The sequence below is a fragment of the Dendrobates tinctorius genome, unplaced genomic scaffold (assembly GCF_039654945.1).
Source record: "Dendrobates tinctorius isolate UK_male_01 unplaced genomic scaffold, ASM3965494v1 ptg000028l, whole genome shotgun sequence".
Taxonomy (NCBI): domain Eukaryota; kingdom Metazoa; phylum Chordata; class Amphibia; order Anura; family Dendrobatidae; genus Dendrobates; species Dendrobates tinctorius.
In genome coordinates this window covers 56,122,501-56,138,075 of record NW_027361696.1, presented here as the reverse complement: position 1 = coordinate 56,138,075, position 15,575 = coordinate 56,122,501, and the positions used below count along the sequence as shown (strand labels likewise).

The 15,575-nt window shown below is 40.7% G+C and overlaps 1 protein-coding gene across 1 annotated transcript in view; it reads left to right on the top strand.

Moving 5' to 3' along the window:
- Nucleotides 1–13,253, top strand: part of LOC141085420 (cell adhesion molecule CEACAM1-like) — a 43,277-nt gene extending 30,024 nt beyond the window's left edge. Inside the window, exons 4-6 of the mRNA XM_073570773.1 lie at nucleotides 242–538; nucleotides 5,113–5,223; nucleotides 12,899–13,253. Of these exons, the coding sequence (XP_073426874.1) occupies nucleotides 242–538; nucleotides 5,113–5,222 (407 nt within the window). The 3' untranslated portion in view covers nucleotide 5,223; nucleotides 12,899–13,253. The remainder of the gene's footprint in view (nucleotides 1–241; nucleotides 539–5,112; nucleotides 5,224–12,898) is intronic.
- Nucleotides 13,254–15,575: the final 2,322 nt, after the last annotated feature.

Below are 15,575 nucleotides of genomic sequence, written 5' to 3'. Positions count from 1 at the left end.
ATTAAAGACACTGCAGTGGCTGCAACATTAAAAGCCCTGCAGTGGTTGCAATGGTAAAGGCACTGCAGTGACTTCAACATTAAAGGAGCTGCAGTGGCTGCAACATTAAATTAGCTGAAGTGGCTGCAATATAAAAGGAGCTACAGTTTTTTTTATGGTACATCTGCCCTGGATTTATAGTTATAGAAGGGTACTATAGACATGTACTACACTTACTATTTGTTTTGTTTTTTTTTGTCAGAACGACCACAGTCTACGGATAACAAAAATGATACTACAACCTCAGTGAAGCAAGGAGAGGCCACAGTCCTGACCCTTAATCTGCAATCCGAATTACCTGCTGAGTTTGCATGGTTTCATTACAATCCAAACTCTGTCCCTCTTATAACAGGAGGAAAATACAAAATTGAGTCTGACGGGTCTAATTCCAAACTTCATATCTCTGAAGTGACTTCTAATGAGAAAGGAACGTATGAGTGCATTGCTACGAATCCTATCGGAAGTACAAGCTTCATGTTTAAACTTGATGTGGAACAAGGTGAGATATTATCAACTTTTCCACTGCAACCAGATTTATACTACTCTTATCATGGCAGAACTGATGATGAAAAAATAAACAGTGACACTTACTATTTGATATCTCTGATGATGCATATAATGGGATGGAAAACCCCTTGTGTTTATGGGGGAAATTTTGCCACTGGTAGCCGTGCTGTCATTCTTTTGGTGGCTCCACCGGTGGCTGCTTTCACTCAAATACTTAAACTTTGTTGGGACAGTAAAATGCTGAGTTTTTCACAGCAAAAAAGGGGGAAAAACAGGAAGAACAAGGCATAAACATGATGTGTGTACATTCCCCTAGGCAAAATGCACACTAATTTTTTGCTAAGTTTTTGGAGCAGAAACTGGGCTGAAACTCGAAGTTTTTGTGACGTTTTGAGATAAGGAGGAAGTTTCTTCTTAGTTTTTGCTCAGCTTCTGCTCCAAAAATTTCCAAAAAAAACTCATTGTGAACATAACCATACTCTTTGATTTCTCCATAAGGAATCACGATCACAGCTTATTCGTTATAATAGTAAAGAAAACATTAACGACTCCATGGATATCTGACCAAATTTCCTGGTGATAGGACATATGCAGATATGCTATAAAAACTGAGACTTTACTATAAATGCACTGACTAATACACAGGTATATAGATATGCGCTAGTACATTGTAGTGAAAAGATGCAAATCAAGAAAAAAAGCAAGAAAAAAATATATTAAAAAAAGCTAAATAAATAATACTTAGATACAATCTACCAGTAAATTATAGTAAAAACCTGCAAATCAAGTTGCAAAAAATAAAATAATTCAGAAATGAAATTGGTGCAATGAATAAAAAAAATGAATAGATATTACTAGATTTCAGTGACAAAATGCAAATCAAAATAATAAAAAATAGAGAAAAATATAAATAAAAAAAAATAAGTACCATAAAGTCCCTGGTATTGTCTGATGTGGGAGACTTGGGAGGTCTCAATACACATTAGACTGTCGGTTCATATTAATGGTGTTACCAGCTTTATTCAAGTGTGTACAGGGGCCTTAAAAATTCCCAACACAAATGTGCATTCCATTACAATTAGTTTTTGTACCGTCAGGACCATAACAAGAGATACAATACATTTTTATCATTATTTGTGATACAATTCTTTGCTAAAGTATTCGGCCCCCTGGAACTTTTCAACCTTTTCCCACATATCATGCTTCAAACATAGAGATACCAAATGTAAATTTTTGGTGAAGAATCAACAACAAGTGGGACACAATTGTGAAGTTGAATGAAATTTATTGGTTATTTTAAATTTTTGTGGAAAGTCAAAAACTGAAAGGTGGGGCGTGCAATATTATTCGGCCCCTTTACATTCAGTGTAGCAAACTCACTCCAGAAGTTCATTGTGGATCTCGGAATGATCCAATGTTGTCCTAAGTGACTAATGATGATAAATATAATCCACCTGTGTGTAATCAAGTCTCCGTATAAATGCATCTGCTCTGTGATACTCAGGGTTCTGTTTGACGCACAGAGAGCATCATGAAGACCAAGGAACACAGCAGGCAGGTCCGTGATACTGTTGTGGAGAAGTTTAAAACCAGATTTGGATACAAAATGATTTTCAAAACTTTAAACATCCCAAGGAGCACTGTGCAAGCGATTATATTGAAATGGAAGGAGTATCATACCACTGCTAATCTACCAAGACCCGGCTGTCCCTCTAAACTTTCATCTCAAACAAGGAGTTGACTGATCAGAGATGCAGCCAAGAGGCCCATGATCACTCTGGATTAACTGCAGAGATCTACAGCTGAGGTGGGACAGTCTGTTCATAGGACAACCATCAGTCATACACTGCACAAATCTAGCCATTATGGAAGAGTGGCAAGAAGAAAGCCATTTCTCAAAGATATCCATAAAAAGTGTTGTTTAAAGTTTGCAATAAGCCACCTGGGAGACACACCAAACATGTGGAAGAAGGTGCTCTGGTCAGATCAAACCAAAATTGAACTTTTTGGCAACAATGCCAAACGATATGTTTGGCGTAAAGGCAACACAGCTCATCACCCTGAACACACCATCCCCACTGTCAAGCATGGTGGTGGCAGCATCATGGTTTGGGCCTGCTTTTCTTCAGCAGGAACAGGGAAGATGGTTAAAATTGATGGGAAGATGGATGGAGCCAAATACAGGACCATTCTTGAAGAAAACCTGTTGGAATCTGCAAAAGACCTGAGACTGGGATGGAGATTTGTCTTCCAACAAGACAATGATCCCAAACATAAAGCAAAATCTACAATGGAATGGTTCACAAATAAATGTATCCAGGTGTTAGAATGGCCAAGTCAAAGTCCAGACCTGAATCCAATCGAAAATCTGTGTAAAGAGTTGAAAACTGCTGTTCACAAACGATCTCCATCAAACCTCACTGAGCTCGAGCTGTTTGCCAAGGAAGAATGGGCAAGAATTTCAGTCTCTCGATGTACAAAACTGATAGAGACATACCCCAAGCGACTTGCAGCTGTAATCGCAGCAAAAGGTGGCGCAACAAAGTATTAAGTTAAAGGGGCCGAATAATATTGCATGCCCCACTTTTCAGTTTTTGAATTTTCACAAAAATTTAAAATAACCAATAAATTTCGTTCAACTTCACAATTGTGTCCCACTTGTTGATTCTTCACCAAAAATTTACATTTGGTATCTTTATGTTTGAAGCATGATATGTGGGAAAAGGTTGAAAAGTTCCAGGGGGCCGAATACTTTCGCAAGGCACTGTAATCAATTAAGGCTTCAAAATCAGAGTAGCTTTTTCTTCAACACTTTTGCAAAAATTTAAAAAAATATTATAAATCACAAGATAATGTATTGATACCCAAAATGGTATTGACTCAGAGACCGATGCGTTTTGAAAAAAAAATTAAAGTTGTAAATATAAAGCTATATAATATACAGTGGGGGAAAAAAGTATTTAGTCAGCCACCAATTGAGCAAGTTCTCCCACTTAAAAAGATGAGAGAGGCCTGTAATTGACATCACAGATAGACCACAACTGTGAGAGTCAAAATGAGAAAACAAATCCAGAAAATCACCTTGTCTGATTTGGCAACATTTATTTTTCAAATTATGGTGGAAAATAAGTATTTGGTCATTAACAAAAGATCATCTCAATACTATGTTATATATCTTTTGTTGGCAATGACAGAGGTCAAACGATTTCTGTAAGTCTTCACAAGGTTGGTACACACTGTTGGTGTGATGTTTTGGGCCTGTCGCTAGGCAACACGGATTTTCAAATCCCTCCAAAGGTTTTCGATGGAGTTGAGATCTGAAGACTGTCTAGGCAACTCCAAGACCTTCATATGCTTCTTACGAAGCAACTCCTTCATTGCCCTGGGGATGTGCTTGGGATCGTTATCATGCTGAAAGACCCATCCACGTTTCATCTTCAATGCCCTTGCTGATGGAAGGAGGTTTACACTCAAAATCTCACCATTCATGGCCCCATTCATTCTTTCATGTACACGGATCAATAATCCTGGTCCCTTTGCAGAGAAACAGCTCCAAGGCATGATGTTGCCACCCCCATGCTTCACAGTAGGTATGATGTTCTTTGGATGCAACTCATCTTTCTGTCTCCTCCAAACACAACGAGTTTTGTTTCTACCAAACAGTTGTACTTTGGTTTCATCAGACCATATGACATTGCTCTCTAGCAAACTTCAGATGGGTCCAGGCATGTAGTGGCTTAAGCAGGGGGACACGTCTGGCACTGGAGGATCTGAGTCCCTGGTGGCGTAGTGTGTTACTGATGGTTGCCTTTGTTACGGTGATCCCAGCTCTATGCAGGTCATTCACTAGGTCCTCCCTTTGTGGTTCTGGGATTTTTGCTCACTGTTATCATGATCCCTTTGACCCCATGGTGTGAGATCTTGTTGAGCCCCAGATCGAGGGAGATTATCAGTGGTCTTGTATGTCTTCCATTTTCTTATTATTGCTCCCAAAACAAGCTGCTTGCCTATAGCAAATTCAATTTTCCCAGCCTGATGCAGGGCTACAATTTTGTTTCTGGTGTCCTTCGACAGCTCTTTGGTTTTCACTATAGTGGAGTTTGGAATGTGACTGTTTGAGGTTGTGGACTGGTGTCTTTTATACTGATAATGAGTTCAAACAGGTGCCATTACTACAGGTAATAAGTAGAGGACAGAGGAGCCTCTTAAAGAAGTTACAGGTCTGTGAGAGCCAGAAATCTTGTATGTTTTTAGGTGACCAAATACTTATTTTCCACCATAATTTGAAAAATAAATCTTGCCAAATCAGACAAGGTGATTTTCTGGATTTAATTTCTCATTTTGACTCTCATAGCTGTGGTCTACCTATGATGTCAATTACAGGCCTCTCTCATCTTTTTAAGTGGGAGAACTCGCACAATTGGTGGCTGAGTAAATACTTTTTTCCTCACTGTACACATTCTTCAGGTCCTCAGAGCCAAAATTCAGGTTTCAATGAGAAGAGACCAAGTTTTGACAATTCGATATCCCATAATATTGCTAATGTGTTTTATTTTTATGTATTAGTTGTAGATTCTGGACTAAGTGGTGGTGAGATAGCTGGAATCGTGATCGGAGTATTGGCCGGAGTCGCCCTCATTGGAGTTGCTGTGTTTTTTATCTTAAAGAAAAAGTAGAGTAAGTTGAGTATCAATTCGAGAGGCCATCGCCATGTACATTGGGGTTGTCACCTTCAACCATCCTCCAACAGATGTGAAGACTTATATCAGAAGACTGTCTCTTAATATTATGCCCGAAATGGTGAATGCAAGGCTGTCTAGGTGAGGTGGATCACTTAAGCCAGCTATGGGTGTATGGGTGTCAGTGCAGAAGACAGTTGAAGCACATGGGAAATGCAGACAGGTAGCAGAAATCCTGGAGACCACAGAGAAATAGCAGAGATCCTGGAGACCACACACAGGTATCAGAGATACTGGTGACTGAAGACAGGTAGAAGAGGTCCTGGAGACCACAGACGAGTAGCAGAGGTCCTGGTGACTGCAGACAGGTAACAGAGGTCCTGGAGACCACTGACAGTTAGCAAAGGACCTGGTCACTGCAGACAGATAACAGAGGCCCTGGAGACCATGGACAGGTAGCAGAGGTCCTGGAGACAGCAGACGGGTAGCAGAGGTTCTGGAGACTGCAGACAGGTAGCAGATGTCCTGGAGACCCCAGATGGGTAGTAGCAGAGGTCTTGGAGACCATAGACGGGTAGCAGATGTCCAGGAGACTGCAGAGGGTAGCAAAGGTCCTGGAGAATGCAGACGGGTAGCAGAGGTCCTGGACACCACAGACAGGTAATGAGCAAGTCAACACAAACAAGCTAATACTCTTAAAACAAAGACTCAAGTGTTTGTTGGGAGGCCTTATATAGGCACAGGTAGAGGATCAAATGGTTGCACACCAGGCTACTTTCAAATCTTGATTTGAAGTAGCACAAGAGAGTTTAGTGGACCAGGGTGAAGGGAGCAGAGCCCAGCCCCAGGAAAAGTAAGTGTCACAATGTGTCTTTATATGATTCTGCATATGAGAGTAATGTCTTAGAGGGGTCTATGTCTTAGAGGGGTCTCTGAATACCCTATCACAGTGATGTTCTGCCATTCCGTTCTTTGATGATGAAAATAGTTTGTGCAGACAGGAAGAGAACTAGAATTCTATTGCCATCTATTAAAAGTAGCAATACTAAAAGTCAATATCGACCCTTTAACGAGCCTTGCATGTGTTAGAATAATAGCCAAACTAGACACTGTATTTTCTGATGCGAATTTCAGAGTTTTTGACTCTCATTAGTACAAAGCTGGAGATCTGATTTGGCAATCTATAAGGAGCTCTTGGAATGGCTTCACAATTTCTATAATTGTCCTGAATATACAACAAGGCCAGGGTCAGACTAGCGTATGGCATCAGATACGAGACCAATAGATGCGATATGCTAATGACCCTCAGCTTCTGCTCTTCTGCGAGTGGGAGCCGAGTGTCATGCGACTGTGCTCAAAGCCTCTCACACAGAGAGGATCTCAGCACAGCTGTGGAGGAGACAGAGAAACTAATTTTTACATCTCCTCCACTGCCGGCGTCGGCGTATATCGCACCGCACATGATATCCAAGTGATGTGCGTTGTGTCACTTGCACCCATAGACTTATATGGGTGCGAGTGAGCAGAGACTCAGCCAAGTGTCGGTGCCAATCGCAACATGCTGCAATTGTTCTCGCATGCCGATTCGGCATGAGAAAAGTCGCAGATATGATCTGCCCTATAGTTTAGCACAGGTCCGAGTGCTATGCAATGTTTTCTCGCATAGCACTCATCCGTGTTAGGCCTATTTCACACTTCAGTTTTTTGATGTCAGTCAAAATCCGCCACTTTTTGAAAAAAACGGATCCCCCCCTTTTTTGGCCGATCCGTTTTTTTCCCCATAGACTTACATTAGCGAAAGATTTTGACTGACGGTCATCCGTTGCCATCTCTCTCTCCTTTTCCAGTCCACAGTTCCTTTAAATTTCCTAACCTTTCCAACTTCAGCGGATCCGTCAAAAAAGGTCCGGTGACATCCGTTGGTGTCACGGAAACGGATCCGTTTTTCCCATCTTTGGCGGATTGAAACTGAACAAAAAAAACTGAAGTGTGAAACAAGCCTTATACGGTAGTGTGACCCCGACCTGACACAAAAACTTGGCCACGGGAGTCGTAGAGGGCGTGTAAGAGAACATCTTGGAATGTAACAGGTGATTTCCCTTGACATTTCATGTTGCAAACAGAAATCCTCTCAGCTCTTATGAATCAGTTTTAACCCTAGATTAAGGTTTGTATACAAAGAACAAATATTACAGAATCTTAATCCAGTACACAGGTGACTAATAAGTATGTATCATGTCTTTTTCTTAAAGGGGAAATCCATTTTTTTTTCCAGGTGTCATTAAAAAGTATCCTTAGCCCACTCAATTCTCAGGTTTAGCAACCCTGGTGCTGGGTAATACCCAGCAGCGACTATTGATTTCTCTTGCATTAATTTTCATATGTTTTGATACAACATTAGAATTACTAGAATTTTTTCAGAAGACTTCCAGATTTTAGAAATGTTCATCCACTATTAAAGGGGTTTGTCTAATATACTGTTCATTGTCACCTCTTTTATCTCTGAAATACATGCATGAGGGTTAAAGGGAGCCTCTTACTTCAAAATAGTGTTGGATGTTCTAGCGCAGGAGGAACTGAAAAGATTGATATAAAGGTTTGTGGAAAATATTTAGGTAATGTGTTAATTATCAAATGATACCCATGCCATTTCTATACTTAGGAGTCCTATGGGTGGTCCAAATCACTGATTGACAGTTTTCCTTGTATGATAGTATTTACTGCTGTCAATCACTAAGTAGGACCGCCCACTGGACTCATAAGCATAAAGACTGGTAGAATTACACATTATGCTGAATTATTTCCCATAAACCTATATATTAACCAGCTTGACTCCTCCTTGCGATACTGAGTCTCTTCTCGCGGACAAGCCATGAGTCAGGGTAGTCAAGAAGTCCGAGGTCAAGAGCCAGAAGGCTACATCATAAACAGAGGGAAGAGACAAAGGTGTAGTCAGGTAACAGTCCAAGGTCAGAATACCAGGAGGATAACAGATCAGAGCAAAGGAGTTAGGCAAAACGGATGGTCAGAACAAGGTCCAAGGTCAGGCAGCAAAAAGATCCACAAGCAAAGCACAAGGCGCAGAGAGAATAAACCACAAATAGTTGAAGGTACAACTGGCAGAGATCTGGAACTGAAAGCCCAACTATGTAGCTGGGCAATCAACTGGGACAGGGAACACCTGAAGGCCGCTCCGCACCTCCCATTCTCAGATTGGATGGCCGAGCTGTCAATCAAAACACCGACAGCTCAGCACGCCCCCGCATCACACCAGACAACTGAGCTGTCAATCAAAGTACTTTCAACTCAACACGTCCTTGCACCATATTGGACAACTGAGCTGCATCCCAGACATGCTGATTGGTTGAATCATGTCACTTCTACTTTATACTAGGTAGAACCGCCCACTGGACTCCTAAGCATAAAAACTAGTATAATTACAAATTATATTGATTAAATTCCTATAAACCTATATATTAATCTGCTCAGCTCCTTCAGTTTTATACTATAACAACATAACAGATTCCATTTAAAGGAATTGTCCACCTTTGAGGACATTTATTTAATTAAACACATGTATTTTGGGCTAACAATCATTTTTACATGAAAAATGTTGCACCATTTGCCTTCTACAGCTTCTGTGCTACATTGTCTATTGCTATCTAAATAGTGAGTAAACTGAGAATCAGTCAGTGAGCTCATTTTGAAGGTATTACAGAGATTCTGTTACAATTTTATAAGTCTTTTTTCAGTTTCTCTCAATTGATTTCTGACTATAGATGTATCAAAGGGTAATGCTCAGAGAAACAAAGCCAGTAAAGGCCAACAAAATTAATGAAACAGAATTGCAAAAAATGATTTTTTTTCTCCCAAATGCGCATATATAAGTAAAAATAAATGGCAACCCCTCTAAGTACAATGTTCAAAAACCCATCTGCTTGATGTCATCGTAAAGAATTGCTGTTGTCCTGGCGGACACAGAGGACCTGTGTATTACGTGGTCCTTCAGCATTACATTCATGTCCGTTTGGTGCTGACCACAGCTCCGTCCGATGATGTTAGTGGCCAATCAGTGGTTCCGACAGACTGCCGCTTCCATCCTGATAAGCAGTTGTCCTGAGGACACCAACCCTTACTATACAAATGCCATGATACAATAGAGCTGCCGTGTCGGGAGGGTAACAGAACATTTCGGAACGTAACGGATTATTCTAATTGACTTTTCAAGTTGCAAATGGAAAATCTCATTGTTTTTACAAATCTTATTCATAAACCTGAATTAAGACTTGGGTATAAAAAGCAAATATTGTAGGCGGGTAATCCCATCCTGAAAGTGGTGAATAAGATGTCAGTCACAAGGCTGGATTGTGTACTTAAAGGGGAAGCGGGCACTCACTAAATCCCATAGGGACGCCCATGTCAAGGACCTGGCCTGCCTTAAGATTGCACAAGTAACCGGCAAGAGCTGAGGCGCAGAAGGCACAGGGGTCTTGGCACAAAACACTTTTCTTTATCTAATAGGTAATAACTAAATTCACGTGTTTAAGAATGTGATTAGGGAGGAGAACCTCAAAAAAGCTCTGCAAGCTATTAGAGGCTTTCAAATGTTAAGACGTACGTCCATCTTATAATCCAATTTTAAAGTTGAGTCACGTTGTATATACGTTATATTACTAATGTTGGAGTTACATCCAGAGCTGCATTCGCAATTCTGCTGATTGTTATTGGACCAAGTCAGCAAGCTTGCCTAAAATTCTGCCCCTAACAACCTAGCTGAGCTCCTATAATACAAAGGGGCAATTACACACGTAGCAGGCATTAGGGTGACCTGTTATCAGTGCTGACTCCTACACAAGTATTTTACTTTTTTGGATTTCTGCATCTCAGCTCTGGGGTATAATATAGGATAAAACTCACAATCAGTACATTATCAGCAATGTAATGTATATACACAGTGACTGCACCTGCAGAATAGTGAGTGCAGCTCTGGAGTATAATACAGGATGTAACTCAGGATCAGTAAGGTAATGTATGTAAACAGTGACTGCACCAGCAGAATAGTGAGTGCAGCTCTGGGGTATAATACAGGATATAACGCAGGATCAGTAATGTAATGTATGTACACAGTGACTGCACCAGCAGAATAGTGAGTGCAGCTCTGGAGTATAAATACAGGATGTAACTCAGGATAAGTACAAGATCAGTAATGTAATGTATGTACACAGTGACTGCACCAGCAGAATAGTGAGTGCAGCTCTGGAATATAATACAGGATGTAACGCAGGATCAGTAATGTAATGTATGTACACAGTGACTGCACCAGCAGAATAGTGAGTGCAGTTCTGGAGTATAATAACTGGCTTAGTGATCGGACCCAAAGAGTGGTCGTAAATGGCTGCACATCCAGTTGGAAGAATGTCTCAAGTGGGGTACCACAGGGCTCTGTCCTGGGCCCTGTATTGTTCAACATCTTTATCAACGATTTAGATGAAGGAATTGAGTGTAAACTGATTAAATTTGCTGATGACACAAAGCTTGGAGGGATAGCTAATACTAGAGAAGAGAGAGAGGATTCAAAAAGATATAAATAAACTGGAGACGTGGGCAGCAACTAACAGAATGGTTTTTAACAGGGAAAAATGCAAAGTACTACATCTGGGCAATAAAAATGAAAAAAGCATATACAGAATGGGAGGAATAGGGCTAAGCAACAGCACATGTGAAAAAGACTTGGGTATACTAATAGATCACAGACTGAATATGAGTCAACAGTGTGATGCAGCAGCAAAAAAGGCAAATGCAATTCTAGGATGTATTAACAGAAGCATACAGTCTAGATCACGTGAAGTCATTATTTCCCTCTACTCCTCTTTGGTCAGACCTCATCTGGAATATTGTGTCCAGTTTTGGGCACCACATTTTAAAAAAGACATCAACAAACTGGAGCAAGTTCAGAAAAGAGCAACCAGAATGGTGACCGGTCTGCAAACCATGTCTTATGAGGAAAGGTTGCAGGATTTTGGATTGTTAGTTTGCAAAAGAGAAGACTGAGAGGAGACTTAATAGCTGTCTACAAATATCTAAAGGGCTGTCACATTGTAGAAGGATCAACTTTATTCTCATTTGCACAAGGAAAGACTAGAAGCAATGGGATGAAACTGAATGGGAGGAGGCACAGATTAGATATTAGGAAAAACTTTTTGACAGTTAGAGTGATCAATGAGGGGAACAAGCTGCCACGAGAAGTGGTGAGTTCTCCTTCAATGGAAGTCTTCAAGCAGAGGCTGGACAGACATCTGACTGGGATGATTTAGCGAATCCTGCTTTGAGCAGGGGGTTGGACCAGATGGCCCAGGAGGTCCCTTCCAACTCTACGATTCTATGATTCTATGATTCTATGAACTCAGGATAAGTACAAGATCAGTAATGTAATTTATGTACACAGTGTCTGCACCAGCAGAATAGTGAGTGCAGCTCTGGGGTATAATACAGGATGTAACTCAGGATCAGTACATTATCAGTAATGTAATTTATGTACACAGTGACTACACCTGCAGAATAGTGAGTGCAGCTCTGGAGTATAAATACAGGATGTAACTCAGGATCAGTACAGGATAAGTAATGTAATGTATGTACACAGTGACTGCACCAGCAGAATAGTGAGTGCAGCTCTGGAGTATAATACAGGATGTAACCCAGGATCAGTAATGTAATGTATGTACACAGTGACTGCACCAGCAGAATAATGAGTTCAGCTCTGGAATATAATGCAGGATGTACGGTAACTCAGGACCAGTAATGTAATGTATGCACATAGTGACTGCACCAGCAGAATAGTGAGTGCAGCTCTGGAGTATAATATAGGACATAACCCAAGATCAATAATGTAATGTACGTACACAGTGACTGAACCAGCAGAATGAGTGCAGCTCTGGAGTATAACACAGGATGTTACTCAGGATCAATAATATAATGTATGTACACAGTGACTGCACCAGCAGAATAATGAGTACAGCTCTGGGATATAATACAAGATGTAACTCAGGATCAGTAATGTAATGTATGTACACAGTGACTGCACCAGCAGAATAGTGAGTGCAGCTCTGGGGTATAATGCAAGATGTGACTCAGGATCAGTAATGTAATGTATGTACACAGTGACAGCACCAGCAGAATAGTGAGCACAGCTGTGGAGTACAATGAAGGATGTAACTCTGGATCAGTACAGGATCAGTAATGCAATGTATGTACACAGTGACTGCACCAGCAGAATCGTGAGTGCAGCTCTGGAGTATAATACAGGATTGTAACTCAGGATCAGTAATGTAATGTATGTACACAGTGACTGCACCAGCAGAATCGTGAGTGCAGCTCTGGAGTAAAATAGAGGATATAAATGACTCAGTTGATGAAGTTATGTAACTAGGGTGTGTCATGAAACACTTATTGATCGGGTCCCCTTTGGTAATTTGGTAACTCCTATTCATTTCAGAGAGGAACTTGTTTGAATACTACCCATTTTCACTGGAGTGGGAAGACACCTACAATTTTATGTACAAATGATAAAAAGGGAACATGATCTGTAATAAATGATGCATTGATTTATACATGTACTGACTCTTTTGACCTGGTTATGTGCTCATACACTAATGTAAACTTCTCTATATTTTCAGGACTCACCTTTAGAGAACAGGTTAATCCTCCAAATTTAGTGCTGCAGTCTGGTGTTAGTAAACTTGAAGAACCATTAAAGATTTTTGACCCTATGAAGACCCTTTGAGCACTAGACAATATTAGCCCGGATTGGACTGGTCACACTAGTCATTATGAATGGCTTTTATTAAGTAATATTGGGGGTTATGCACCAAGCTTCTGACATATAATACTTTGAAAGGCAACGATCATGTGGATATTTTCTGTTTATCATACATAACTGTGTCCGACGAAGGAGGAAAATGCAGATTGGGTACATGTCACGCATTTCAGTAGAAATTTATTTCAGACTGAATAATAAACATTTTTATATTACTTGTATTTGTAATTACATGTTTATTGTCCTTTCATTTTTTCTTTTAACTTTTTTTTCTTTTTGCGTTTTGGAATTTCTTTTACACTTTTTTCTCAGTCACTTATATGGTTATAAGGATTCGCTTACAACCAAAAACCATACAATTCAAAAAATTCTACTTTATAACAACTACTAGCTGAAGAGCCCAGTGTTGCATAGTAACAAACCGTGGTTAATTATAACAAATCACAATGATTATATCAACATATATAAAGCTGAGTGTATAGCCCCACCCACTCCGCATAGCCACACTCACTCTAATATCCCACATCATCCTGTCAGCCAGAGCCTCCGGACTACTACCCCTAATATCCCACATCATCCCGTCAGCTAGAGCCTCCGGACTACTACCCCTAATATCTCACATCATCCCGTCAGCCAGAGCCTCCGGACTACTACCCCTAATATCCCACATCATCCCGTCAGCTAGAGCCTCCGGACTACTACCCCTAATATCTCACATCATCCCGTCAGCCAGAGCCACCGGACTACTACCCCTAATATCCCACATCATCCCGTCAGCCAGAGCCACCGGACTACTACCCCTAATATCCCACATCATCCCGTCAGAGCCACCGGACTACTACCGCTAATATCCCCATCATCCTGTCAGCCAGAGCCACTGGACTACTACCGCTAATATCCCACATCATCCCGTCACAGCCGCCGGACTACTACCACTAATATCCCAAATCATCCCATCAGCCAGAGCCACTGGACTACTACCCTAATATCCCAAATCATCCCATCAGCCAGAGTCACCGGACTACTGACACTAATATCCCACATCATCCCGTCAGAGCCAATATTGTCAGGTTGGTGCTGTTACACCGATTAAAATGATACCTGGGTTGGAGAAATCCATCTTGTGTTTCTTTTTTTAATCTGTGTTTGAATTTTTAAGTTAATGAGGATGCTTCATGCCAGACAAAGAAAAGTTCCAGATTCTGGGCTCCCCCTGCAGTCTGTGTCAGAGGGTGGTCTGTGTCAGCACGGTAATAAATTGTGTTATTTCCAGCTTTACAGAAGGATGATAACACTATAGAAATGATAAGAATAATAGGCCCCAGTTACCACAACTGTCTACAAGGAAAACTGCTCATAGCAACCAATCACAGCTCAGCTTTCATCTTTTAAACAGTTCTGGTGAAGTGAAAGCTGCTTAGTGATTGGTTGCTATGGGCAACACAGGCAGTATAACCTGGTGTGGTGAAGAAGATGTGCCTATGAAATATATATATTAGATATTTAATAAAAATCTTTATTTTTATAGAGTGGTAACATATTCCCCAGCGCTTTACAGTTTGCACACATTATCATCACTGTCCACGATGGGGCTAACAATCAAAAATCCCTATCAGAATGTCTTTGTAATGTGGGAGGAAACCGGAGTACCCGGAGGAAACCCACGCAAACACAGGGAGTGAGTGTGGCTATGAAGCGGAGTGGGCGAGGCTATATTGAATGGGCGTGTCTTGATATACACACACACATACTGTACATACAGTACATACATACACTCATTTTTATATATATAGAAGATTTATGAATTAAAGGGGTTTTCTGCTTTGGACAATCCCTACTTGTTGGAAAGATCTGGCTGGTTGGCTCAATATCGATGAGCTGCAATCTGTGGGGATATCTAACAATTTCCCTATAGCACACCCAGAGGGGAAATGAAGTATTACATTGTTCAACAAAATTTCACAGAAATGCCCAGCTTACATCAGAGTTTGTTTGATAATTATGGGAGTGCACAAGCACCTCAGGGGCTTTGAGGCAACTTCAAGAACTCATAGGTTTAGCCGCCCAGAATATCCAAACTGTATAGTAGATTAATTAATTAAAAATTAATCCTCAGATAGATTGGTGCAAATGACAAATGAAATGTCACCATGCGACACGTTTTAAGCTATACTAGTTCTGTCCCCACATAATATTGCAGACATAGCAATCAATAATTTTCTACAGCCACTTAATCTCCATCATGTTTGATAACAGGTTAAGCAAAAAGTTTCTCATTGTCCATTGACCAAGTTGGAAACATTCTACCAGATGGGACCTATGGCGTCTCTTTTGATTATTTAGTCTGGAGTGGGGTAAAAGTTGTGGCGTAACGTGAAGTCATGCTTCTGATCAGAAGAGTTACCAGGGATGTCGCTAGGTAGGAAGAGATTGACAGACTTATGGTCCTGTGGTCATGGACAACCAATGTATCCTCTGATCCTCTGGAATAGAGTTCTGTTTCTTGTGTAAATTACATTTTACTGCCCTCCCAAATT